This window comes from Cryptotermes secundus, unplaced genomic scaffold (assembly GCF_002891405.2).
Source record: "Cryptotermes secundus unplaced genomic scaffold, Csec_1.0 scaffold879, whole genome shotgun sequence".
In the NCBI taxonomy this organism is placed as follows: Eukaryota; Metazoa; Arthropoda; class Insecta; order Blattodea; family Kalotermitidae; genus Cryptotermes; species Cryptotermes secundus.
This window is the reverse complement of record NW_019731996.1, coordinates 53462-80127: the sequence shown is the minus strand read 5'-3', so window position 1 is coordinate 80127 and position 26666 is coordinate 53462. Positions and strand designations below refer to the sequence as shown.

General features: G+C 38.5%; 1 protein-coding gene across 1 annotated transcript in view; it reads right to left on the bottom strand.

The window, feature by feature from the left end:
* LOC111867492 (UBX domain-containing protein 7) overlaps positions 1–26666 on the bottom strand; it is a 38000-nt gene that overhangs the window by 5692 nt on the left and 5642 nt on the right. Inside the window, exons 3-9 of the mRNA XM_023857428.2 lie at positions 25587–25696; positions 18460–18606; positions 9920–10147; positions 9405–9575; positions 5615–5749; positions 4642–4837; positions 3679–3758 (exon numbers count right to left, since the gene is read on the bottom strand). Coding sequence (XP_023713196.1) covers positions 3679–3758; positions 4642–4837; positions 5615–5749; positions 9405–9575; positions 9920–10147; positions 18460–18606; positions 25587–25696 — 1067 coding nt within the window. The remainder of the gene's footprint in view (positions 1–3678; positions 3759–4641; positions 4838–5614; positions 5750–9404; positions 9576–9919; positions 10148–18459; positions 18607–25586; positions 25697–26666) is intronic.

The following is a 26666-nucleotide window of genomic DNA, read 5'->3' as shown; positions in this document are numbered from 1 at the left end:
TATATACCTGTTGTTAAGGAAAGATTGTAGATGTGAGTAAGGGGCTTAACTATCTGCGCCCCACATAACTTGATAATTTTATTAGACAACCCATCGTATCCACTAGAGGTCTTATTCTTTAATGAAAAAATTGTGCTTAAGACTTCCGCTGGAGTAATGGGAACATTAACTATATCTGGATAGCTGCCAAAAAGGCTACATCTAATTGTGGGATGTGCACCTTCATTGTTAGGAAACTGACTAATTATCTGATCTATTGAGTCTATGAAGAATGTGTTAAAAGACTCAGCTGCTGTATTTATGTGGATTGTTTTCTTATCACATCTTAATTCTGTGGGAATAAACTTCTTTTTGGAAGCATGACCCACTTCGTTGTTAATAATTTTCCATGACACCTTGGATTTGTTAGTGGATTCGGTTAACAAATCATTATAATACATTTCTTTTGCTTTATAGATGACCTTTCTTAATATGGAACAATATCGAGTATAATACTCTTTTAATTTAGGACAACTAGTTACTCTACTCATCATGTAAAGATATTTTTTACGCCTACAGGACACTCTAATTCCATTAGTAATCCACTGATTATTATACACAGTATTTACCACAGATTGCATAGGAAAACATGATTCAAAATTAACTAAAAAGGTACTCAAAAATTTATTAAAACTAGCATTAACATCTGTGTTATCCAGGGTACCGTCCCATTCCTCATTGTGTAACATGTCAATAAATTTTAAGACTCTAGACTTGGTTATTAGTCTTTTCCTAACAAGCCTACTGTTCTTTACTTGAGATTCAAAAACATTATTTATCATCAAGTATTGTGCATCATGGTCTGAGAGCCCATTCATTACCGAATAGACTTGAACAGTGTTTAACCTATTATAATCCAAAAATATATTGTCTATAGCAGTGCTAGATTCTTTGGTTATCCTTGTAGGGAAGTCGACAACGCGACATAAATTATATGTATACAAAAGTGAGATTATCTGGTGAACATTGTTTGAATTACTTAAAAAGTTTACATTAAAATCACCACACAATATAATTTCTAACTTAGGCTTATATAAAAATTTTAAAATTATTTCTAGTTGATTGACAAATACTTGGATGTTACCACTAGGAGATTTATAAATACATAAAAATATAAAAATATTGTTACCAATTTTCGTCTGAATTGCACAAGCCTCTATGACCTTTCAATACAATATTTGGAAATATCCACTACATTACAGCTCAGATCGGATTTACAGTAGATGCACGCTCCACCTCCAATATTATATTGAGGTGAAAAGTTGGAGGCCAAATAATAATTTTCAGGTTTTATTGTTAATAATTTCTGCTCTACCAAATAATGTTCTGTGATACAAATAATGTGTGGACTTAAGTCATGGCTATACAGCATACAGGTCAGTTCAACAATTTTATGCTGGAGCCCTCTTCTTATATTTTGATGGAATACATTTAATGTTTTAAGCTTAGGCTGAGATTTATTCAGTCCCCAGAAATTCTGATGGAATATCTTGAAAGAGTTAACTGCAGGAACATGTTCTACAGCCTCACAACCTATCTGGGATTGAGTATTTATATGTGGGGTAACAGTGGATGAGTTGGGGGGAGTGATCTGAAGTTTATCGGGTACCTTGTGAATATCATTTACCATAAAAAATCATTGTTCCTGGTCACTGGAACTTTCTTATGGAGCCACAGCCACTTCAGCTCCTAAGGCAGTCAAGACTGAACCAAATTTCTTATGTCTGAATATCAGCCTGCTAACCAGCTATCCTGAGACCTTTATCACGTCCCTCAATCTTTCAGCCAAATTCACATTCACAATCATAATCCCAAAAATGGTACATGTCATACAAAGTTTAAAAAGCACTGTTAATACAATGAATGCTGCTTACCTGACTAGAATATTTCTGACCTGTTCCTCTCATCCATTTGAAAAAGAAAAAATAACCTTCAACCTCACCCCCAACCAAAGTGGAGCTCCTCATTATACAAGATCTACCCAATGGATTGGGTGTTTTAGAATACACTGCTGTACAAGGGGAAGTGGAATTGGGGCAGGTGTGTCTGTATGATACCACTCATAAGCATATGCAGTAATCATTGCAAACTAGCCTGTGAATTGTTGTAAGTCCATGGTTGAAACTTTGTGTCAAATACTATCTATTGCCCATACAGAAAGAGCTTTCAGGCTAAAATTTCTACTGTCCATACAGAGAGAGCTTTCAGGCTAGAATTTGATGTGCTAAGGGATAGAAGAATTACAAATTGGAAAAATTTTGTGTTCATTCTTGTGGAACTTAAAGATTAGTTAGTTCACACACCAGAGAATATTTAAAATGTAACGTACAATCCAGCGCAATTGTGCCACATTCAGTGGCTTTAGAAATCTAAAACATGACTGTTCAACGAATTTTACATAAGGATTCAAATAGCTATCATTACAAAATTCAGGTTACTCACCACCCGAAGAATTAGGATAAAATGGCACATCCCAGTCTCTGATTTTTTAATTTTTGGAAAATGATGCAGATGTGCTGATGCAATTAATAGTATCTGATAAGGGCCATTTTTATCATAATGGATACATCATTTAACAGAATTTTCAGTACTGAGCTGAAGAGCATCCTATGCAGCCACATAAATTGGAACTGGAATTTATCCCTGCTTCAGCACTTCAAATTCTATCCTAAATGTTCTTTCTGTTTTCATAACAGACTGTGTTCAAAAAACTGTATCAACACCAAACACATTTATTCATATACTGTGGGATGTCATATGGAGAGACAACCCACATTGGTGACCCCGACGTGATTGGAAGCGCGCGTGGTGAAGATAATCAATGACTCCCACACTGGTGACTTTGACGTGATAATACGTGGGATGTTCCCACATCACTCCCCCCCTTGCAAGAAGTGATGCTGCTGCTTGCAAGTTGTCCGCGGTGCGAGCGCGGTTGTAGGAGTGATGAGGCGGTAGCTACGCCGACGTGATTGGAAGCGCGTGTGGTGAAGATCATCAACGACTCCCACATTGGTGACTTTGACGTGATAATACGTGGGATGTTCCCACAATACCATTCCAGTGGTGGTGGATCCAGTATAGTTCAATTTCTCCAGCCTTCTCCTACTTCATCCTTGTTATGTAAACATACTCTCATCAGTATTTTATATTGAAACACCCTTAATCTATGTTCTTCCCTTACATTGCATGACCAACTTACATGACCATACAAAACAACAGACAAGATTATAGCTTTACATACTTTAATCTTACATGTGTTGTTCACTGAATCTGCTATTTTCTGATAGAATGCATAGCAAAGAGGGCACAACACACAACTTCACTATATAAGGTGTTACTTCTGAGTAACACTAGCTAGAAGTTTGAAATGTATGGCAAATAGCTTGGCAGAGTCCATCACACCACCACCTAGCAGAGGAGTTTGTCCAGTCTGTAATAGTATCACACAGTGGGTAGTCTGCTGGAAACAGATTACACCAGGAAGAGAAACTTTCCTTTCCCTAAATTTTATACATGAGTATATGCATGCGCCACACAAGCAAAATTGCATGCACACATATGCAGACACATGCATGTAGCCGCGTGCGCGCACACACACACACACACACACACACACACACACATGACTATTCTCACCCTGATCTGTGCAGTTGCTGGGACAACAAGCTGTTCTCTTGTACCATCAGGATAACGAAGAAGGAAACACATCTCCACAACTGAAAAAATAATTATATTAGTGTATATAGATTTCACACATAATTATTATAATATGCTCAATATTACATTGAATCTTCATATATTCCGTATTTCCAAATAACCAGTGTCACATACGAGATATACTCTTTGTTCATTTACTTTATGATAGTCACCTAACACATGACAATAATCTACCAGATACTGAACTTATGTATTACGAAATGATGTGGTAGGTTCATAAATGAAGTGGGATACAAGAGTAAACAGCCATGGCCTACTTAAGCAGAAGTATTGTGGCATATGCCTTGGAAGATTGAGGAAATTGACGAACAACATCAGGCTTGGTGTTTTACCTGGCCAGGATTCATACTGCGGATTTCCAAACAACAGTGATGCATGATATTACTATGTTAAGGGCCAGTCACCAAAGATTTCTTATGTGCAAAAAACTGCCTTGCATTGCCTTATTTGATAGTATTACAACAAAATTGTTTTTCTGACTGTTGTATAATCTTCACTTACAAAATATTTATATTTATTGACATTGCAGTAGTAACTTCCTGTCCTACTATCACCAGTAGATATTTCCATGTAGCAAACTAAAATAGTAACAACCCAAAAACAAAGTACAGAAATGCAAACTTGAAGTCTAGCTGCCATGCAAATACTAGTATTCCTCACATCTGGTTCTTAAAAGGAAGCTGGTAGATTTTTAAAATGAGGTTACTCACAAGTTCTATATAATTTACACTTTATGTGGCTATATGGGTAGGATATGCTATTTAATTAACAGAAGGGTTCTTCATATACATGATCTGTCAGGAACTACGAGTAGTTATAGTTGTATTAAAAAATGAAACATGAGAAAAATTTTCACCCTATTATTTCATATGTAATATTTACCATCACCAGCCCCAAGGTATAATTTCCAACTTTCTTTGTCACTAGTTTCATCTTCATCAGAACTTGAAGAGTCAATTTTCTTTTTTGTGGACTTTTCATTACTTGCAGAATCAATTCCATTAAAAACTTTTTCTGCTAATGATGCTTTAATTGCTGCTGCAATTTGATCATCTTCATTCGCATCCAACATGGATTTCTAAAATACAGAGAAATGTACACCACATTAAACTTTTGTAAGGGCTATGACATTTATACAATCAACATATATTCCATTCTTTAAACGACAAGATTAAAACAAGAATGTGAATTTCTTTGTTAGTTATGCCACATAATATTATATGACAATCTAAATTTGCTGCCTGTATATCTTAACTGTCTTTCTGCTAAAGATAAAACAGACATATAAATTTACTAACCTAATGTTACAAAGATAACAGCTGGATATCCACAAATCATTAAATGTCACTGCAACAGCTAATGCCAGATGCTGCGGAATGTAACACAAACAAATGTCATTTTGATGTCTGACAGGACACAAGCAGTGTGTCAACCTTGAGGTTCTGTACAACATGAACCACTAAACCTATATCACACATTAGGTGAAGTCTATTTCATATTCTGCACAGTTCCTTTCGACATGGTGCTTTGCCACAGTTGCACCTGTATTTCTATTACTTAACACTTTCAGGCCTAACTGAAAATTAAATCAAACTATCCCTTGAGCCAATTCTTCCTTTCCCAGAGAGCTTCTGGAAAAATACTGAAATAACAATTTGTGCAAGATTTTTCTTACATGTTATCCTAAATATTCTATATCAATATCTGATCGCTGAAAGAATCATCTACTGACTCCAGGAAACTATAAGAACCTAACTGAACGCATTTAACAGAGTAAGCAGCATCATAAGTTTCTGACCATGGGCCTGAATGTGTTGAAATCATTCAATTGCAAGGGAAAGAGCAACACACTTACAGAATCGGAAGCAGGCACATTGTTTTCTGCTGGCGTGTGGGTAGCTGGCACAGGTGTAAATGATGTGGCATGAGTATTCTCAGATATGGCAGTGTTTTTCAATGGCAGTATTGCACTAGTGGATGGTGAAGATATCTACCAACAAAAATTGAATTTACATCTTACAAGTCATAAATTATCTAAAGTACAATAATGTCCAATCCATGGATAGTTAAAGAGTAAGAAAGCAGGCACATGAAATCAAAGATCCAGAAACATGGAAATTCTGTAAACTAAATAATGCAAAGATGAAGGCAGAGAAGAAAAGTACAATTCTGATTTTGCTTATCTCCTAACAGCATTCACAGTGTTGGCATTTTCCATCAATACTGCCATACACAGATATCCCAATTCAAAGGCCATCAAGTTCCAGCACTGTCAAAACTCTTGACTGCAAATGTTTAAAGTGGAAGACTCTGTGGGTCTTAGAATACAGTTTTCACTCAGAGGGTTATGGAGGACATTATTATCTAGGTGTGAACCTTTATGAATATAGATTAAAGCTGTAACCTCTACAAAATCTTAACACTTCTGTAATGTTTCGATTCCCATTTAAAGTTGGATGGCTCGTATTCATAAGGCCCTTCTGTATGTTGTACAAACAAAAAACAGAATGAAACTCCACTAAATTGTATAAATGCTGGAAGTTTACTTGATTATTATTCAGGGCAGTAGCCTGTGATACCAATAACTGGTGCTGGCAAGTTACGGAGAGACTGGCAGTGAGTAAACAAACAACACACAGATTTCATATGGAGAGGTTTAATCTCAAGAAATTGAACAAATTAGAGGGTAAAGAGCAGTATCATGTTGAAATCTAAAATAGGTTCACAGCTTTGGAAAACTTACACAATGAGGTGGATATTAATAGAGCTTGGCAAAGTATTAGAGAGAATATCAAAATTTCTGCCAAAGAAAGTGTAGGTTATTACGAATTCAAGAAGCATAAGCCACAGTTTGATGATGGGTGGTCAAAATTATTAGATAAAAGGAAACAAACTGAATTACATTGGTTACAGGATCCAAGTGAAATAAATGGGAATAATCTGAATAATATAAGATGTGAAACCAGCAGGCATTTCAGGAATAAAAAGAGGGAATATCTGAAAGACAAAATTAATGAGCTTGCAACAAACAGTAAGAACAACATCAGAATACTGTATAGGGGAATAAATATATTTAGAAGAAACTTAGTGAAATATGAGAATGGTGATCTGCTTGCAGATTCCCACACTATTTTGAATAGGTGGAAGAAGTACTTCTGTCAGTTATTGAACGTACACAGTGTCTGTGATTTTATGCAGACAGAAGTACATACAGCTGAACCATCAGTACCTGATCCTAGTACTTTTGAGGTTGAAACTGCTATTCCAATGTTGAAATGGTATAAATCACCAGGTAGTAATCAAATTCTGGCAGAAGTGATTCAAGCAGAAGGTGAAGCATTATGGTCTGAGATTTATAAACTAAATAATTCTATTTGGAGTAAGGAAGAACTGCCTAATCAGTTGAAGGAGTCTATTATTGTTATTATTGTAANAATGGTGATCTGCTTGCAGATTCCCACACTATTTTGAATAGGTGGAAGAAGTACTTCTGTCAGTTATTGAACGTACACAGTGTCTGTGATTTTATGCAGACAGAAGTACATACAGCTGAACCATCAGTACCTGATCCTAGTACTTTTGAGGTTGAAACTGCTATTCCAATGTTGAAATGGTATAAATCACCAGGTAGTAATCAAATTCTGGCAGAAGTGATTCAAGCAGAAGGTGAAGCATTATGGTCTGAGATTTATAAACTAAATAATTCTATTTGGAGTAAGGAAGAACTGCCTAATCAGTTGAAGGAGTCTATTATTGTACCAATTCACATAAAGGGCAAGAAAACTAATGTGGTAATTATCATGGGATATTGCTAATAACTTCATACAAAGTTTAAAGGCAGTGATGAGAAATAGAGCATTGAGTTAATGCTCTCCAGACTGAGGAGCTGAAAGATTCAACTTAAACTATGCATCATTATATCTATTATCACAAGTCCCAATAACATATCTACTATGGCATAAAGATTCAAATTTTCTTTGAATTCTTTCAAGTTTGAAAGAAGCAGTCAATGTAACAGAATTCCAGGCACATGAAATGTACTGAAGTTGAGATCATGCTGAAGAATTATACAAGATCACAACAAATATGACCTTACAAAGATATCCCCATATGTCCTTAGAGGGTTCTGACCCTTTTACAGCGAACTCAAACAATAGCCTACAGTTCAGAAAGGCACTGATGAAGTGGCATAGTCTGTGACATTGTAAACATCATGTAAAATTATGTTGCAATGATAAAGTAAGAGTCCAAAGTTAAGAGTATAGTCTGGAGACAGTCCAACATCTCAGAGATACATATCACCTCCATTGTCAGGGTAAAAAGACTAAGACAATCAAGAAACCAGCAGAAGCATGTAGGAAGCTAAGCCACCTGTTTCTGTTAAGTTTCTTGCTTGGTTTACTCTGAATATTGAAGCAATATTTTCTTCTCACACAATGTGGTGTGAATTAAATGGCATTAAAACCCAACAGACCATATTCTTCATAGGAACAGCCATGAATACCTCAATTCTGAAAAATTTGAATGTTTGTACACTGTATTTTTGTACCTTTTATTTAGATAAAAAGGTACAGTTGTCCTTGTGCTTAACTAATTGAGCACTGTGACATGAAGGCGTATGGGGGGGGGTGGGGGTGGATGTATAGATCCACATTTTCCTGACGTCAACACTAGGTGGTTGTGAGTGGTCAGCTTCACAACCCGGCCGCTTCAGCTCCAGGGAAAGAGCTCCCAGTACCCATTGGATAGGATGTTGGGTAGACACCAGAGCCAGTCTGGATGACATGGAGAAGAGAAAATTTCTTGACCCTACCAGGACTCAAACTCCAACCCCTCAGTCATCCAGCCTGTAGCCAGTCACTATACCGACTATGCTATTATTTAGATATACATATATTAATTTATTGTTGCTTTTCTTTTATTATAGCCATGACATATACCATGCTGCTGAAAGTAGGTAAGTCTCCAAATTAATATCTCCATAAATCGTGAATTTCATTTTGTTGAACCTGTATTTCCTGGCATAATGATAGTTTTAGGGAGTAGTCTGATGTGTGATGTCAATATTTTGAACTGTTATAAATATCACACTGCCTGTCCTTCCTTCTCCTGAAAACGTTAGTAAACCTAACTGATCCCATCTGAAATAACCAACCTAATCTGAATATCAGCTAACCATGAACAGTTGCACGTGAATTAAATATTATAAGAGAAGAGCTCAACACCATTTCCAGCATTCAGTCTATGTGAAATAATGCACGTGTAGAACTGCAGAATATCACTTCCCTTTCCCATACAAGGTGCATTTTCTTCTCTTAAAAGTAATTTGAGAAGCATGCCTCGCAAGTGTACACTGTATATGTTACAATCTTGCCAAATATAATAAATACTGTATTTAACAAAATATATGGAATATTAATTTTTGGCTATAGAATGTAATGCATATTGACAGCTTTGCAACAATTGGGTTTTATTTGAAATGAATGAACACTAAAGCCAACTAGATATTCAAAATAGCATAGAATGCAGTTTGAAAATATGTGTACTCTACTGTACAACATCTTTCTGCTCTTTACACTCTTAACAAATACATAAAAATTAATTTTAAGGGAACAATGAAGATTTGAAATATCCCAATTCCTTACCGGACCAGAAATAGTTGGCTTGTTTACAAGAGCCAATGGAATGACACAACCTGATGGTGTTAAATCACTTGCAGTTTCTGCAGCACAGGGAACAGAAGACCCTGAAGGAGACGAAATTTCAAGTACATTAACATGCCTAGGTGATGTATGAACTACACCATTTGGAGCATCCTGAAAAGAAGAATGTAGAGCTGGATGCAGATTTTCATTTAAAAAATCCCTCTAAATTAAGGTACATTAATTGAGTACCAGAGAATAATTATATATCTGCTTTCAGTGAATTTCTATGGAAAAGTCAAAGAGTTGTTGTGTCAGTACTGTTCCACCGGCAATCATAGGCAGTAATGTTTTCACAAACAATATGATTATCACAAGTTCATACACTTGTTTTGTTCATGAAAGAACACCTAATATTTCCAGAAAGAAACACATTTGCTGATAATCTAGAATTGTAACATCAAATTATGCACTCTTTTAAAAGTAAAGGTAAAATCTCAACCAATAATAAAACACACCTCTGCAGTCAATGGAGAGTTTGAGAGTTTTGCTCTCTTTTGGGGGATCTGCATTGACTGTTGCTGACAAAGAAATTCCAGTAAAGTATCACAAAATGAAGACCCATTTATTTCATTCCACACTCTTAGACTCTCCCCTGTACGTGGATCTATGACCGCTACATACGGCCAATCCGACACACCATAGAAGGCAGCATACCGTTGACCTTCTGCACTGTCCAAATATACCTGAAATTAAACTCTTCTGCATAAGCCTCACCAAATGTGATTCACTTGCCATAAGAAACAACATGTAAATACATACTCTCTACTCTTGTACTTGGTTAAAAATTGTTTCTCTTTTTAGCATAATTTGATACAGGTCCTTCCATATAATTGACACCACCATTCCATATACTGATTCATTAGAACTGTTGAACTATGGTCAACTAAAGATTAACCTATAAAGACCAAACTACCATAACACTTCAGTGAATTTATTGTAAAAAGTACACCAAAATACCATAAATATGGGACCCTTTTCACTTGTCCATTTTCACAAAAAATCTCAGTTTATAAATATGAGTATAACATAAGGAACATCAAAAGAAAATGTGGCAAAAGAAAACTGGTTTCAGATAGTTCTATACAAAAGAATTACTGAGTTAATAATAAGTCATTTGAATACGGTCATAAAAATCATGGTGCTCAAACTATACTGGCAGTATTTGGGTTGATCAAACAAATACAGATTTTGAGGTATGGGAGCTACCAATAGAATAAATAAAATTTTTATAAAATTGGTTAGGATCAATAAAAAGCCAGTAATTTAATCAGTTTTATTGTCTCATTCATCCATTACATGTTTAGGTTATGTGGATCATCATCAGGCAGTCTGTAAATAAATAAATATATAAATATAAAAGGTATTGCAAAGTTGTCCCTGCTCTTGTCTAATTAAGCAGTACACCATGAAGGCACATGGGTGAGTGGATGTATAGATTCACATTTTCTTGACCTCAGCACTAGGTGGAAGTCAGTGGTCAGCTTCATGTCCCTACCGCTTTACCCCTAGGGAAAGAGCCATTGGTACTCATTGGATAGGAGGCTGGGTGGGCCCCAGAGCCGGTCTCAATGTGGAAAAGAGAACATTTTTTACGCTACCGGGACTCAAACTCCAACCCCTTGGTCATCCAGCCCATGGCCAGTCACTATACCACCTATATATATATATATATATATATATATATACACACACACACAATACATTATTATTGAACTGCAGAATGATATGGATCCAGTTTTACAATGAAAAATGTTATAATAACTTCTTGTATAATGTAATGGTAATACAATAATATAATACAAGAATTTATCACGATGTTTCTCATTGTAAAAATGGAGGAAGATTAAGAAAAAGAAAGAGGATAGAAATTTGTTGCCATTTTACATGACAAAGAGGAACATAAATTCAAACTGACAGTCCTAGGTTTCTCTTATATCCTTTTGCAATTAATGAGGAGGCTGGAAAATATATGTCCAAATCAATTTTCTGTCACAGCATTGGTTGTTCTGAATCTTCTGCAAAAGATCTCAATTGGTGAAAAAGTTGTCAAAATACATAACCCGGGCTTCAGGATTCAAAACGCACTTGAATATCTTTGACACAATTCCAGACACCAAACAAAATATTATTTTCCTACTAGAGGCATGTGAACTGCCTTTTCAATAGTACAAATCAAATGTGAAACAGTAACCACTTGAGGTGTATACTGCCAAAATTTATATCCCTAATAAACTTAACTTGAATAAACTGCTTTAGGTATTGTAACTGGAATATCTTACATTCATCTTGACAATAAGATCATTAAGTCAGACTCATGACAACTATTAACTGTTAGTTGATGTCATTAAAGGCCAGTATTCTATATACAGGCATAGCCAAACTTATGGCTGCTGCTGAAAGGTGGACAAATATAAAAATAAACCAGAGAAATTTAAATGTTTTGGTTCAGATTCAGGGATCAGCTCTATCGATTGGGACCAAATGAGTAGGGTTTACCTGAAGATGGAGACAGAATCCAATCTCCAAAATTCTGTGACTTAAATTAAAAGAGGATGATGGATAATGTCCAGAAAAATAATATTTGCAATTTCTGATTTTCTTTGATAGTTACGACAGCAGTTAACAGCAGTCACCAGATACTTATCACACAGCATCCTTACACTGTCAGACAATTACCAAATAGAAATCAATTTTTAATTATGTTAGTACCTGCTCAAAGATACCTATATCATTCTCTACACACAGCGTTGCAGGTTTCCAAACAAAATTTTTGTATTTCAAATACTTATGGCATACTCCATTATGTAAGTAGCTGGATAATGTTCCTCCTGTGCCACCACAAGAAGACATCAAGGAGCGAGAGATTTGGTGACTTCAGAGGACAGGCCTGTGAAATGCTATGACCACTTCAGCAATACAGGAACTAATTCAGATAGTCAATGTGACATGGTGCACCATCATGATGAAATCACATCCCTAAATTCCATGCTGCTGAGCCTATAATGTTACAGGTACCTTCAATATGCATTCTTGCCATGCCCATATCAATAGAGATACAACCTTACAGTATAGATACGAAATCATCTCCTAACTTTCTGAATGAATTCAAACTTTCCGGGATCATACTTCCATCTTACACTAATGTTAACACCAAGTCAGACACCTCTGCTGCTTTGCATGCCATCTATAGGAGAATTCAGGAACTACTACATGCAGATAGGGAACACATCTAACACCACAGGGGCAGTAAAAATCCCAAACCATCTTCATAATATAAGGAAAAAAAAATCAGTACATATTAATTAAAAGACTTCTTGAGTCCCATATTTGAGAGAGTTTTAAAAAATAAGTCATTACAGATGATATGGCTGGACACTAAGTGCTTTGCAGTGGATGGGTTAATTTTGTTTGCAGATAAATACCTTCTATCAGATGTGGCACTTGCATCTTGATAAACTGAGATTATAAGCTGTCATCATGTGAACCCCAATGACAAATGGTCCCATCAAGTAATATCCATTGACAGTGAACCAAACATTCATTAAAAACGAATCCTATTGTTTGGTTTCCATGGTACAATGAAGAATGTGGTAGGATCACAAGTGAAAACCGTGACAACTGGCAATTTTTTTATTAAACTGTTTTTCAGTAAATAATGTAATGTGATTATAAAGCTGGTGATGTCCAATAATCCACCAACAAAACGAGAACAAACAAGTCTTGAGGTTGAGTAGTTTGAATACACTGATTGTGTTATTGGTAAAAATCTTATGTGATGCACAGTTCACCATAGGTGTATTGGCTTGGTACGAATTTCTCTGGAATTCTTCGACTGTGTCCTACTTTGAGTAATATGTTTCCTTGCTCACAAACATCTTGTTAAATATTCTGGTTCAGAAGCTGCCAAAATTCCTAAACTACTGTTTTGATACTTCCTTTGCAAACTCCATAAATAAAATAAACATCCATGAATTCTTCATTTGTGGATGCTGTGATCAAAGTTAACCATAAAGGGGCCTGATACAACACTTTTACAGACAAATAAACATAGCTATGTGAACGCTATGGGAATCCAATTACCAATCCAAATCCTGTCTATTGTCACAACAACATGTGACAGCTACTACAGTAAGACACTAACAGGCAGAGAGGAACTATTGCACCATCCAGTGGGAACCATTGGCCATCATAAGACCACAAGAACATTTCCAAGGGTACCTCTAAGGACAAGAGTTCCACTTGAGCCCCAACCACTCTGTGCTAATCTGTCTCATAAATTTTAAGAACCTCAAAGAGCAAACAGTAAACTGGATTCAGTGCCTGCAAGAATACAACTTTACTTTCATGCACCGCCAAGGCCAGAAGCACAATGATGCTGATGGTCTTTTCAACAGCCATACTGAGAAGAGTGCAAACACTGTCAAAAAGTTTAGGTGTGGGCAAAGTCAAGCAGGTGCAAGTTATTGAGGCCAAAGCAGGAGACAGATGGGACCCAACCACCATATGTAGAGATCAGCTAAAATACTATAACATAGGACCTATTCTAAAAGAAATAGAGGCTGCACAATGCCCAGACTGGAAAGATATCGCTGACCGCAGCCCCAAGTACAAGGACTACTGGACCCAATGGAAGTCTCGTAGTAAAAGATGACATACTGAAGCACCACTCGGAGTGTGCTGACAGACGGTCTAAGCAGCTCAGATAGTCCTCCATAGGTGTAAAGTGAAGGAGGTACTGACCAAATTACATGATGTACCGCCACAAGGACACCTGAGTGTTAACAAGCCCCTAGACAGAGGTATTACTTGCTTCAGGCAAGACGCAATGCTGAAGAGTGGTGCCAGCATGTGACACATGAGCAGCCAGCCGAAACCCACAAACCAGGAGTAAGGGCCTTATGCATCAGTACAAAATCAGAGCCCCATTTGAGAGGATAACCATCGATGTCACAGAACCCTTCCCTCAGAAACTGATACCTTCTAATCGCTATGGACTATTTTACCAAGTAGCTGGAGGCCTATGGCATTCACAACCAAGAGGCATTGACAGTGGAGGAAGCACCAGTTACCAACTTCTTCTGCTGATTCAGAGTATCGTGAAACCTACACGTTGATCAGGGTCATAACTACAAGTCCCGCTTAATGCAGAAAGTTTTGACATATAGGAAGTAAGCAAGATACAACATCCCCACACCCACAATCAGACTGCATGATGAAGCATGACATCAAAATGGTTGAGGAGCACCTGCGAAAACTCGTCGCAGCAAACCAGAGGGATTGGGATGCAAGATTATCTATCTTCCACCTTTCTTACAGAGCATCCACCCATGACACTATGGGTTTGACCCTGGCTAGCCTAGTGTTTGGAAGAGAACTCTGCCTGCCCTGCAACCTGCTGTTTGGGGCAACCCCTGACAAAGAATGACTCACCATCCATCACACACCAGATCTAGTAGACCATCTATACAATATTTACAAATTTTGTCTACCAACATCTGAAGCTGGTCAGTGAGCAAATAAAAACTTGATACAACCACCTGGCCAACTCTGCAGGCTACAAGGAGGGCAACAAGTGTGACTCTATCGCCCAGTCTGCAAGACAGGAAAGTCTCTTAAGCTTCAATTCTTGTGGAAGGGCCAATACAGGGTAGTCATCTGGATAAATGACATGGTGTACAGGATTCAGCAGAATCCTAAAACAAAGCTGATGGTGGTACACATGGACTGGTTCACACCTTATCAGGGAACCACTTGCAAAGAGCGACCCTAAGGAGGGAGCAACTGGAGTAGTTATACAACAGTATGCCACCTTATCCATTAAGAAAGAGAGATGCACACTGTCACAAATGGAAGAAGAGTCGAAACCAGCAAGAAGCAGGATGGATGTACATGTCACAGGCATGTCTTGCTGAAAAGAATAAAAGGCATTATGTCTGTATGCTACTCAGGATGACTAGCCTTAAGGAGGGAGCAATATGGCATGTCTGCTGAAAGCCAGAATAGTTTAATCAGAAGAAACATCCATTACTAGGTCATAACACAATAAAAAATGATGCAACAAGGGAATACATCAAGCAACATCAACTAACCAATGGGAGTATCGCTGGTAATAGTGTTTTCTGTGCAGTCAGTGTGTATAGCAACATCACCCAACACAGCAACAGAAGAACTGCTGGAAGTGGCGTTTTCTGTTGAGTACACTTTGAGGTTATATAATGAGGACCCCAGGCTGAATCACAGACTGCTCAGAAAACCAGTTCAGAGAGCAGGTCTTTCTGTGTCTGTGACCATAAAAGACATGTGGAGGCTAAATCTGAAGCCCTGCTGGTTACCATTGATGAAGACACCACTATTAATTTCTGATCCTGTGATACCTCTAACAAAATACCATCCTTCAAATTAGGAAAGGCCTGTGGTTTTGATTGCATTCCAAATTAATATCTCTGGCATCTTCCAAGAAAACTTCTTGGCATTTAACACATTTACTCAATCACTGTCTTTGGCTTGATCACTTCCCAGCACCCTGGAAGGAAGTAGAAATTATAACTCTGCCGAAACTTGGCAAAGCCCTAATATTTCCTCAAAACTTACGTCCAGGCAGCCCCTTATCTACTACAGGCAAACTATCTGAGATTCTGATTTTAAGAACAATCCAAAAACACACTGAGAAAAGAAACTTACTAAATAAAAGTCAGTCTTGCTTTAGAGCAGATCATAGCATGACAGTTCAATGTATGAGGCTGTCAGATCATGTCACCCTAATTTTCAACAACAGTATGTCAACAGCTGCTGTGTTCTCAGATACTCAGAAAGTCTTTGACACAACATGGCCCTATGGCCTAATATATAAATTGTAAGAATTAGAATTTTCAACAAGTCTCAGCTAACTGCTTTTCTCATTGACAGAAAATTTAAAGTCCTGGTAGAAGGTGAATTTTCTATGCCAAGAATAGCAGCAGGTATGCCTCAAGGTCCCGTCCTTGCCCCAGTATTGTACAGGCTATACATAAATAATTCCCCCACGGCACCTGGAACTCATCATGCTCTGTTGGCAGACAATACCTGTATTTACGCAACAGAGAAGCATGATCGTTGTGTTCTTTGCAAACTGCAATGCGGCCTCACTGCAGTGAAGTTGTGATGTGAGCACTGGAACATAAAGATCAATGAAGGGAAAACACAGGCAATTTCCCTAAAAGACACAGAGTCCCTGAGGACATACAACTAAATAGAAGGAACATCCCCTTTGTAAATAATGTGAAGTATCTTGGTGTCACATTTGACAGGATGATGACATGGAGAAACCATAATGAAGGACTGTAGCCAAGGCCTTGTACACATACACCAGGACATATTCTCTATTCAAAAGTGGAAGTTGAGGTACAAATATTAAACTTATGCTTTATAAGGCTCTGATTAGGTCAGTTATGACTTATGCCTGCCCCACCTGGAAGTATGCAGCGGACGCTCACCTCTTGAAACCGCAGCTCCTACAGATCAGAGTACTCCATGATACTGTAAATTCTGACAAGTGCACATCAGTCTGCAAACTGCATAAGGCTTTCAAGATTGCTTATGTGTACAACAACATAACTAAATTATGCAGGACACAGGCAGAAGTAATCCTAAACCATGTAAATCCAAACATACATGGTATTGGACAAGGAGAAGCCATGCACAGAAGTATAAGAGGCTTAAAGTAGGCAGCAGTGAGGCCTATGACTGTTCAGCTGGCTAAGTGCAGTTTCAGAATAGTTAAATAAGTAAGACATAACCTACTGCACAAGCCTGCATTGACAGAAAATCCAAACATACATGGTACTGGACAAGGAGAAGCCATGCACAGAAGTATAAGAGGCTTAAACTAGGCAGCAGTGAGGCCTATGACTGTTCAGCTGGCTAAGTGCAGTGTCAGAATAGTTAAATAAGTAGGACATAACCTACTGCACAAGCCTGCATTGACAGAAAACCGCTGTATATATCTTGTATAAATGTTACTTAGTACAGTACAATCCTGAAGAGTGCACAGAGTCCGTAGTGACCTGGATGTCATGACAGCATGGATATACTCCTGCTGATACTACAGTGCAACAAACATATCCCCTATGCAGAAAGACCAACCCCTCCCTCCTTAAGCAGGAGAGACAATTTCTAAACACGTATATATACAACAGAGAACAAAAATCTAGGTCATGGATCTCGAGGAGCCTGAAGCCAGGAATGACTGCACTAGTGAAGGCCAGCAGCAATTTAACTGACCAACTGATGGCTGAGTCAGTTAGTTGTGAGACAGTCATCGGTCAGTAAGGGGGTCAACATGGAAGCTAAGAACACTACAGTGTTGGGAGCCATTACCACAAAACCAGTGAAGACACACCAGACTGAGAAGACTTGGTGCATGCTGTAGTGAACTGGAGTGTGTGAATTAGTGATAGCACTAGTGTGTCTTGTAGCTGCAATCTTAAGTGTTAATAAATCTGATTACCAATTCAAAACCCATTCTATAATCATTCAATCTCATGACAATATATTAAACCTGATCTTAAAGAAACTGGGTGTAGAATTGGAAGACTGTTAAGTTAAATTCATCCACCGCATGCAATCTCTTCTCAAAATCAAGTAACCTAGTGAAAACCAATCACAGCCAAAATTTACTCAAATCTCCTCTCACTCCTCACTTGTGGAGACAAATTGGTGGGAGGACAAAGATGTGCCAAACATAATATTACAGGTACAATGCAACAATGCAACAATAAAATGCTGTCTTCATGAAACTTAAAAGGACAAGGAACAAAGCAAATTTTGGAGGCAAGAATTTCGAACACATTTCATAAACATTACTTTATTCATTCAATACAGAAACAGACATCATACAGAAAACAGGGCCAAAAGTTAGAAAAATCAGATAAGTAGATAAGTACTGTAAAAGTACACTTGAGCAAGGAAACAAGGAATGGTTACAGGTCCGTAAACACAACAAACTTAAGAACCTTACCTGCCAGAAAACGAAATGTTCTTTGATGACAGTCTTGATGGCTCTATTTGACCATATATCACGATTTAAAATCTGACATGAGAACTCCAGTACATTCTGCACATTGACCAAGAGCCACTTTTGGTGAGCTACTCCAGCATCTCGAGCCTGAAAGTATTGGACAGGTCTTTGGCATCTACTGACATAATCTTAGGACACAGTGCATAAAATGAGAGCCTAGCATGTAGATATGCAAGCAACTACATGCTTCATCTCTAAAATTACTGAGCAAATTTGGATGCCCTCCGATATTGGGGGTCTATACTAAATGTTGTTACGTCTATCTGAAACATTAGTAATATCACATGTAGGTAACAAAAATAAAAACATATTAATACACTCCTCTATTCCTAATCAGCTTCATGAATAACAGACTTGTACATTGCTATATGCTGTGAATTTCTGCCACAGGAGTTCCGTGTGCAATGGGTAAGATAGATGAAATGTACAAATGGATTTGTATCTCAAAAAATGATCACAAAAACCATAGAGGATTCAAATGGATGAGGAAAACATTTAGTAAATATGTACATTCTTATCAGTATATATTTTGAGTCTTGTTTGACAAGTGTGCACATGCCTCCTGTTATTAACAAAATTAATAAACTGTAAAGTATTGTCACGTATTGGGTGTATAACGCGACAAATAGCTTCACACCTTAGTGGATATAGCGAATTTTATTTCACGTTCACACTTACAATCACCCAAATTACAATCTGACAATTACTGCTATCTGCAGTATCACAAATACTACATTGCAAATGCTGGTTGACTGCCTGGCTGACTCGTAACTCGTAACTCAAGAACTTGAGAACTAACTCGTTCACTTGAGAGCTGTAACTGACTTGTATGCTTGCTCGGAGCTAACTGTGAATAGCCTTCACTGCTNGGGGGGGGGGGGGGGGAGTGGCATCATGCACAGCGTGACACGCCACAGTATGTATGCAAACAGACGTCAATTGTTAAAATCTATGAACTTATATATTCTTTGCTTGTCATCTTCCATTCTAGGAACACAATGAGACACATTACATCAAAGGCAAAACAGTCATGCATAACCTTTCACACAGAGTAGTCAACATGAATTGTGTTTAAAGAATCACTGTGACCATACATGGAAGGAGGAAGAGGGTTACAGCTTTCAACCAAGCCAAAATGTTGGGCAACATAAAGAAAGTGTTAATTCTGTACAATTTGTCTGATCTGAGATTCGCTTAATGGTAACTATGAAGAATACTATGCCTGGGATGTAACACCATGTAACCTGGTAGAAGCCCAGTGATGGTTCAAAGAGTGGTATAGCCTACACCTTCAGGGTCAGAGAGTAAATCAAGCAAAGCAAGCAACAAGCAGACTAAGATGAATCTAGAATAAGTGGTGAAGATATAGGCTGAGGTACAAGCCCTGAGCAAGCCAAAACTGAATACTGTCTGTCCTTGCACCCATGTCATTCATTTCCAGCTTCTCTTCATTCCCCTCCATGCTCTGCCTTCAACTAAGTGTCTTGTCTTCCCTCCCATCCATATCTGGGCTCTCTATCCTCAAATGTCTAATCCTACTATCACCCTCTGCCCTCTACATGCAACCCATTACTCTCTGAACCCACCCGTACCTCCCACTGGTCACTCATGCCATTATGTCCCTCATATCTCTGCTGGAATAAGAATGACCAATTTAAGAGCACTGATTCTATCACTCTTCTTTCTCCTACCAATTCACCCAGCATTCCTATCCCTATCTATATTTATACAACTTCTTCAGTTATTGTTCTTAATCTTCCTGCTTTCTCAGCTTACTATTTAGCCCTGAAGATAGAGACAGCATACTCCTCTGAAATGTTGGTAAACTCCTACTTACCTACACAGCCTCACATCAAGAAGACAGTACTTTTTTTTTTATATTTATTTATTTATTTGAAAGAAAGTTTTAGCAATGAAGGCATCTACATACAGCACACTCCATTCATAAATCCAAGACATAAAGAAAGCACTTAAATTATGTTTCAATACCCTCACCTATGTCCAAAATGAATTCCCTGACATGCTACAGTCTCAAAATAAGAAATAATCAGTATTATGAGAACCAAGTCTGAATATAATGTATCACATTCTTTCTTCATACTTTCTAATCTTTGAGCTGGGATAGCTTGGTCAGTATAGTGACTATGCTAGAGACTGGACACTCTGGCTTTGAATATAAGCAGGAGCAACAGCTCTTCTTTTACAACCGTGCCAAGCCCTCCTCAGTAGCTCACCCAGCCTCTGATTCAATGAGAACTAACAGCTTCATCCGTTGGGGTAATGCAGCACTATGAGGTATTCCAGAAAATGATTTTCAAGACAGTTTCTGGCAGTGGGACCACTGCCTCACGAGCTCCATAGCTTCACAAGGAGAGAATTTCAAAGGCAACAGGAGGCACTAGTGCACAGGTAAGTAAATTTTGCTTTCAGAGGGCCATTCAAGGAATTAAATTGTCACAGTTTGTATGTACATAAATCCAAATTTGCAACACTTGTTTATTAAAATATTTTCCTTCCTACATTGTAATGGAATGCTGATTAAGAAGCTTACCTTTGATGGCTAATATGAAAATGCAGATGTATACACAGACTGACTTTGCACCAAGATCATAAATATGGTAGTTAATGATTTATTCTTGACCAAACACAAATGACAATGCAAAAGCAATCCCGCAGCTGGCCAATGACAAGCATATCAGGCTCTAAGACAGGTTATTTAAATGGCTTGTGGATACAGTCTTCTTCGTTGGATAGAATGAGGTCTCCTATCACTCACTTCCAATTACTTTTGAAATAAAGTCACATGGAAATTTTTTGTGGACCTCTTTTGCAACCACAGGTTGGAATTATGTAGCCACTCAATAGAGTAAGATCCAATAGCTAAGAAATAACTCTCCCTCTGAAGAGTGCAATAACTTCATACTTAAATGTTCATGTGGAATGTACAACTTAGAATAGGCATTATTCAGCATGTCAAGGAGATATCTAGTCTGGATGCTTCATGTTGTTGCAAAAATGTGAAAACCTCAATATATGGAAAAAGATAAGTCATTAAACTCCAGTAAAATGGGGTACAGAATTGTTTAACAGTAGACCAATAATTTTCACTCTGTGTCAAATGACATTTCACAGTAGCATTATTATAGCCAAAACAGGCCTATGCCTCCTGTACAGTCAGCAAGTAATGAGCATCAACTGCCACAGTCAAATGTGTCTAAATAATAGTTGTACTCATAACATTTATTAGCCTGTCAGCAATAGATGGATCATTTCCATGAAGAAGTAGGAAAAGACAGGAAGTGGTGTAGAATTCTTGTTAACATGGAGTACCTTTTCTATCTACAATTCACAGAGACCCCAATGAAAGGATCAACACCACCAGATTCCCAATAGTGCTGTTACTTAACTAAATTTCATCTCAGCTTCTGCTCATTCTACAGTATCCATCACTGCTAGTGTCTTCGTCAGGCTCATTTTCACCGTCAGATGACATTGCTTCATCAATCACTCTCCAGACTGTTCAATACAAATTTCAGTACTAAAACTCTGGGCATTATAATAACTATAAATAAATTATACTCTCTTAGGAATAACAATATATATCACTCATGCTTGCTAGCATAACAAGACCTCAGTTCAGTCTCTAACCCCACTCCCCTGCCTTGAAAAATACGGGAAAACTCCCATTTCTTTCATCACTTTTCCACTACCTTCATAAGACTAGCAGGTCAGTAGTACCCACTTCTTAGACCTCTGATGGTGCGCTATTCCTTCCAGCTTCACTCCCCACAGTTGACAATGCCTTGAATGAGTGCAGAATAACCACATGGACAAGGGATATGTGGAACCTGATCCTTTAAGGCTAAGTAAGAATGCAGATGATAGGATTGTCTCTGTAAAAAACTCACAGCTGGGAAGCGTAACAGAAGCCTGTATGCAACAGTCAAGTAAATTACAATGTCATAATTCCTACAGATTGTTTTGAAATGAGGGATAATTTAGCCACAAATATTGTGATGCGTGGCCAGTTGAATTGTAAGCACACAGTCATGATAATGTGATGCACAAAAGATACCTGGAAACCACTGTCAGTAATCTCTTACACTGTTAAGATTTCTAAGGCTGTCTTGTCACATACATATGGTAATGACTGGGTATATGACCTGAGTCCCTCATTTTGAACCAAAATCCATGAGTCAATCAACTGAATGGCACCACACAGTTTTCCAAAACCAAAGAAATTCAACAAGGCACTATTGGCAGGAAGTCACAGCCACAGTTTCTCCAGGATAAAGGTCTCATTTGTGTGAGCTGTTTACTTCCAGGGACTGCAGCAAACTCAGATCGCTATCTGGACACATCAAGAAAAGTGAAACATGAGAGCTGACAAATTCATCACACTAGGTAAGTTCCTGAAATGTTGCTCCTCCATGACAATGTCACGTCCCCAACTGAAGCTATGGCAAAATCTGAAAGGACTGTGATACGTCAGTCTCCATTTAGAACAGACTCATTCCATCAGACTACCATCTCTTTAGTCCTCTGAAGTTCAACTGTGAGGACATCATTTCAAAGACACCTCCACACCAAAGAATGCTGTATAACAGTGATTAAATGTCAAGAAAAGGGACTTATAGAGCCAGTACACAAGCTCTCATTCAATCTTGGATGAAAATTGTTTTCAGCAATTCTGTTACTAAACATATTGTAATTTTTACATACATATCTTTCAGCTTGTACAAAATAAAAGTATGAGGAACTGCTTTCCAGCCAGCTCTCATGCCCTGTAACAGTTTTTCTTAATTATATTAAAGACCTGAATGATCTCACTTAATGTATTACACAATATATTGTGACGTGTTGTGAAATGGAGGACACCCCCTCCTTCCCCAGCGGTGACACGGGCAGCTCTGGCCATGGTGACGTAGCAAGCGAGTCATGCCCCCCCCCGCACTATGTGGCACCGAAAACAATGTGGGTTTTCGTCATGAATATCACAGATGAGCTTATCCTGGGACTGGACATACTGCACGCCTATGATGTGTCTGTGGACATAGGGCGCCAAACTCTGCGTCTGGTGGAAGAAGAAGTATCGTTATGGAGTCCTGGGGCAGGACCCCATCCTTCCAGCTTAGTAGTGGCAAAGGACCAAGTGATTCCGGCACAGAGGGAGGGAACAGTGATGGCTAGAATGGAGAAGCAAGAAATGCAATGAATAATCGAAATGCTGGCAATAATTAAGGCGAAAATGGACGCCAACAAGGAAAGAATGGACGCCGACTCGAAAGCCTGGCAAGCAGAGACTGCCGCGGAGACGACAGCAAACCAAGCAAGGACGGCACAACAAGAAGAGGTCCCCATAGTGATACCAGTCGGAGTGACGATGGCCTGCCGAGAAACAGAGGCACATCCAGAAGATGAAAAGCTGGCCTCAGTGGAAAGGAAACCTGAGGCAGCAGAACGAGAGGTACCCATAGAAGACGCCGAAGTAATGCCGGTCGGAGAACCAAAGAAGAAAAGGCATAGGGACCGAAACAAGAGAAAAATGAAAAATTCGACACGGGAAAATTGCGGACCCCAGAAGAAGTTGGCCGCAGCTCCACAGAGGGACGAGCTGCCATGTAGAAGTGGCACGGCAGACGAAAACCAGCAGGACGGTGTCCTGCCATGCAACAGTGGCATGGCGTCGGAGGAACATCTTCAGGAAATGTTGGACCCAAGGTGATTATGAATCCCAGATGAAGTTGGCTGCCACCTGCAGGAAGATATCCCGTCGCATGACAGTGGCACGACATTGGAGAAATGCCTTCAAGAAGGAAACTCCCCAGGGAACCTTCGGATGCCGGAGAAAGGACTTGGCGCCATGGTCTCATGCCAGGAAGTGGCGGGAAGACCAGGAGGAATGATGACGTCAGCAAGTGCAAACAACGCATCAAGTCGACATATAGAATTTCTCAGGGAAGACATACACAAGGATTGGACATGGTGGAGGGGTCGACCCCCTCCGAAATCGAAAAATGGAATAGTACACAGGAGGAACCGGTAACGTAGAAGTACCGGCGCCCCAAGGAAGAGTGAATGTGCGACGAATGAATGTCATACAACCGGATCTTCTGGCAAGTTGAAAGGAATCCACTCGAGACGAGCTGGTCTTAAGAAGGGAGCGGTTGTAATGGCCAGATAATAGTCGCTGAGAGGAGTAGCCGAAACAGGAGACGCAGAAAGCACAGCCTCCAAAGAAAAGGAACAGGGTGCACCATTAGGCTATTCGGGACGAACAGCCTTAAGGAGGGAGCAGTGTGACATGTTGCGCAATGGAGGACACCCCCTCCTTCCCCAGCGGTGACACGGGCAGCTCTGGCCACGGTGACGTAGCAAGTGAGTCAGCGCTTACTGTGACGTGGCACAGCTTCCCGCTGTGACACAGCACCACTTCCTACTGTGACATGGCATGCAACGCTGCTGTTGACATGGGCAACAGGCAACAGCGAATGGAATAAAAGCTGGCTGAGCAGCAAGCGAGAGTTAGTGTGTGAGCCGGAGCAACACAGTTGGAGTATAGCAGCAGTCGCGGAAAGAAGAATCGGATGTGTGTGCTAATCAGCGATAGTTTGTGGTAACTGAGAAGTAACTGGGAGTGTGTAACACAGTGACACTTATATAGCTCCCGTACTGTGAATATGTGTAGACTACTGAAGATAGAGTGAACAGATTATTGCGAATAGGGTTATAAAGTGTGAAACCCCGCAACAGTGTGAAGAGATTATTGCGAATAGGGTTATAAAGTGTAAAACGCCGCAACAGTGTTATAATCAATTGTAGTTACGACTTGTAGGTTGTTAAATAAACCAATTAACAATCCGAACGGCGTCTTCAGCAACGAAACATGTTACAATATGTTCACTTTTAAGGGTTGATTTTTTGGAGGATAAAGTTAAAGTTAAAGTTAAAGTTAAAGTTAAAGATAAAGTAAACAAGTACATTATGAAACAGCAAATAAACTTCAAAAAAAAAGAGAGGGTAGTTTAAAATTCATATTTGTGTACCAGCTAAAGAACACAGCTTACATTCTGGAATGTTCCATGAAACATAAGATCCAATGGAGGACGAAACAAGTCTTCCAAACTCCTCTTTCTTGGGGATATGTTAGATCCTGTCATCATTTCTTCTTGCCGACCTACAAAAATAACAGAATTGTTGAAATGATCTTCCATTTTATTCACACCAACTGAGCTCCTAAAGCAATAGTAATTTAAAAATACTATCTCACTTCATTCATGGCCTTCACCAGAATACACACACACACATCACACAGACAGACATACAGCCATCTACACAAGATATTCTAAGCAGCCAGAAGTAGATAAATAGGGTTGTCATTATGTCCATGTAAGTACACAACAATACTTTTAATTAGTTTTAACCAATACCAACTAATTAATTTTATCAAACTGATTCCAATATTCAAATGGTATAAAACTGAAGTGCCAGCTTATACATGGAACACTGATCAGCATTCTCAGTAATAAATTCAAATCAGGAAGATACACCGTATATGTCTGTATTACCATCTACATATAAGCAGAGAAGCTCATTTAGCCATAACATACAGGAATCTAGAGAACAGGCTACAATTTGAAGAACATCCTGAAAAATTTTGATATTAGAAAAAGGAAGATTACCTTTCACACAAGCCAACTTTTCGACCTATGGCAGGGATAGAATAAAAACAGATAAATGGCAGCAAAAGAAAGAATAGAGGGAAACACAGAGAAACATTACTACAAAATAAAATGGCACCTAGTGAAGAGATTTAAAATTACAGTGGTGTATGAATTAAGCTGGTACCAGCAAAATACAAGATGGGGCAGGAAAATGGGCAATTGTAAAACTATTACATCATGGGAAACATGCATGGAAGATGAGAGAGATGCCTGTGCAGAGACAGAGGTCATCTTAAGGATATCATCTTCAAGAACTAAACGGCATGCTATGTACTTTAAGATGGCATACTGTAATTTGGCAAATATATATCTTTTATTTAATTACTGAGTTTTTAAAATAGCCCATTTCCCTGCTACAACCTGTATGAAGTAACAGAGCAAAAGAAACAATAACAATACAAATTTCATACAAATTACAATTTA